This window comes from Colobus angolensis, unplaced genomic scaffold (genome assembly GCF_000951035.1).
Source record: "Colobus angolensis palliatus isolate OR3802 unplaced genomic scaffold, Cang.pa_1.0 Scaffold6, whole genome shotgun sequence".
Classification (NCBI taxonomy): Eukaryota; Metazoa; Chordata; class Mammalia; order Primates; family Cercopithecidae; genus Colobus; species Colobus angolensis.
This window is the reverse complement of record NW_012119598.1, coordinates 11,493,223-11,495,655: the sequence shown is the minus strand read 5'-3', so window position 1 is coordinate 11,495,655 and position 2,433 is coordinate 11,493,223. Positions and strand designations below refer to the sequence as shown.

Below are 2,433 nucleotides of genomic sequence, written 5' to 3'. Positions count from 1 at the left end.
CTCTGCTAGATCTTGACATCCCAGTGGCCAGATCCCATGGGCAGTGCTGGTCCCAGCCGAGTCCTCTGCCTCATCTCCCATTCCTTTTTCCACACGCAGTGTGTATTCGCTTGGATTTCCATACCCTGTTCCTCCTAACACCCCCCTCTCTACCTGTTCTCTTCCTCCATGGGGTCCTTTTCTCTCCTGTCCCTTAATGCTGATGTTCCTTGCGGGGTCTACTCCAGGTCTCTGCGCATTCGCAGTCCCTCTGAGCTGGCTCCTCCAAGCCCACAACTCTGTAACCACCACACCCTGATCATTACCAGTCTCCACGCCTGCCCACTTGCCCTCTGCCTGCCACAATTTGAATGTCCTCTGGGTACCATGTCTTTCCCCCCATCCTCCTTCTCCTCCTATGTTGCTATCCATGGACAATGCACCCAGTCACCTGAGCTACAAACTTAGTTTATATTCCCCTCTTTCCCTGCCACCTCTACCCCGTGAACCTGCTTCGTTCCCTTCTTCTTCACCCTCTGCCACTGTCGTGGTTCAGACCCTCATCCTCTCTCATTTCAGCTATTAGCAGTGACTTCCTGACTGGTCTCCAGCCTCTAGATTTTTCCTCATCAATGCATCCCCATGCTACCGCCAGACTGAGCATGCGCCGATAGTGATGATGATGGTGGTGATGATAATGATGGCAATGATGCTAGCTGACATTTAATGAGTCCAGATTCTATGCCACGTGCTCTGAAGAGTCTCATCAATCCCTACAACAACCCTACGAGAATAGGTCCACTTACAACCATTTTACAGAACGAAGACAGACACAGAGAGCACTTCGGAGATGGGGCCTTCGCAGTGGGAAGCATAGCCCCATATTAAGAAGCGGGGTCATGAGAAAGCCTGGCATGTTCAGGGTGAACTGAACACCCCGGGCCTTGAGTTCAGACTCCAGCTCAGTCTCTTACTAACTGTGAGAAGTTAGGCAAGTTACTCAACGTCAGAGAGCCACACGATATGGATAATCATGTGGATAATAATGTGATCTCAGAGGGCTGTTGTATGGATGGAATAAGAATATCTGTAACAAGCACAGCATAGTGCCTAGAACATAGTAGATGCTGAAAAGTAGTATTTAGAAGTAGTGGGGGAGTATTCAATGTTATTCTATTGTGCCTAAAATATTCACCTTCTGACTGTGAAACTTTATGATATGTCACTAGGAAATCTTGGAAGCTATTCTACTTACAATCAGTCAGGATATATTCCTTCCTTTCTCAAAAAAGAAGTGCAGTCAGCTGGCCAGAGGATTCACTTAGCACCTCTCAATGCAACAGCTTCAGGTAAGAACAACTTCAGATACAGTTTTCTAGATTCCTGAGCAGAAAGCGTTTTCCTTTTTAAGTTTACGCAGTCACTTTTCCCAGCAAAGACTTTTAGTCAGCCTCACCTCATTAATGCATTTCTTTTTGTTTTTACCGAAATGTCCTATTTTTCTTCCAAAAATGTGTATTTGAGGGTCTAATAATTATAAGAAGAGCTACCTCTAATTAAGTGGTGACTCTCTGCCAGGCACAGTGTAAAGGGCTTACTGGGATTATATCATTTAATCCTCATGATAACCTGATGATGTAGCTAGATCTCTTCTTGACAGATGACGAAATGTAGGTGAAGTAACTTACCTGAGGTCACACAGCTAGTGGAGCTGGGATAGAAACTCAACTTAATCCACTTCTAAAGAGTGTGCCGTGCTGCACAGTGAGATGTGAGAAAATGCCTTTTCCAGAGCCCTCTGCCCAGGACCTGGCACAGGGTGAAAGCTTAATAAATGCTGACACTCTATTTATGAATGAGTCAACATGAGGTGTGTCTCTACAGTTCCATCTTAGGGCGTAGAAATGAGTGGTGGCAGGACTTTCACACTCTGCCTTTTGCTTTGCAATAGTATTCGGCGGGGAGGGGTTTACCCTCCGCCCTCCAGCGATATGCCTAACTGAGGTAAGCCTGCTCCCCAGTGGCGCGGCATGTGACAGCCACATGTGGGGGTACACACTTGAAATGGAGGGTGATGATTCCGTACTTAAGCCGGTCAGATTTGACCATGAATGGTCTCTGAATCATTTTAATCTGAAATAGATATCCTTAGTGAAGCACCAAAAATAAACATTGAAGCAAATTATTAGAACTTTGATAAGATACCTAATTGTAGTTTATTTATTTTAACTCTTTTTTATAGAGAAAAAGTCTTGCTCTGTCACCCAGGCTGGAGTGCAGTGATGCAATTATGGTTCACTGCAGCCTCGAATTCCTGGGCTCAAGTGATCCTCCTGCCTCAGCCTTCTGAGTAGATGGGAATACAGGTGCACACCACCATGCCCAGCTAATTCAAAAATATTTTTTTTGTAGGAACAGGGTCTTGCTATGTTGCCAAGCTGATCTTGACTCCTG

At 45.6% G+C, this 2,433-nt stretch overlaps 1 protein-coding gene across 1 annotated transcript in view; it reads left to right on the top strand.

Moving 5' to 3' along the window:
• Nucleotides 1-2,433, top strand: part of MAK (male germ cell-associated kinase) — a 93,797-nt gene that overhangs the window by 85,224 nt on the left and 6,140 nt on the right. Inside the window, exon 15 of the mRNA XM_011962912.1 lies at nucleotides 1,209-1,328. Coding sequence (XP_011818302.1) covers nucleotides 1,209-1,328 — 120 coding nt within the window. The remainder of the gene's footprint in view (nucleotides 1-1,208; nucleotides 1,329-2,433) is intronic.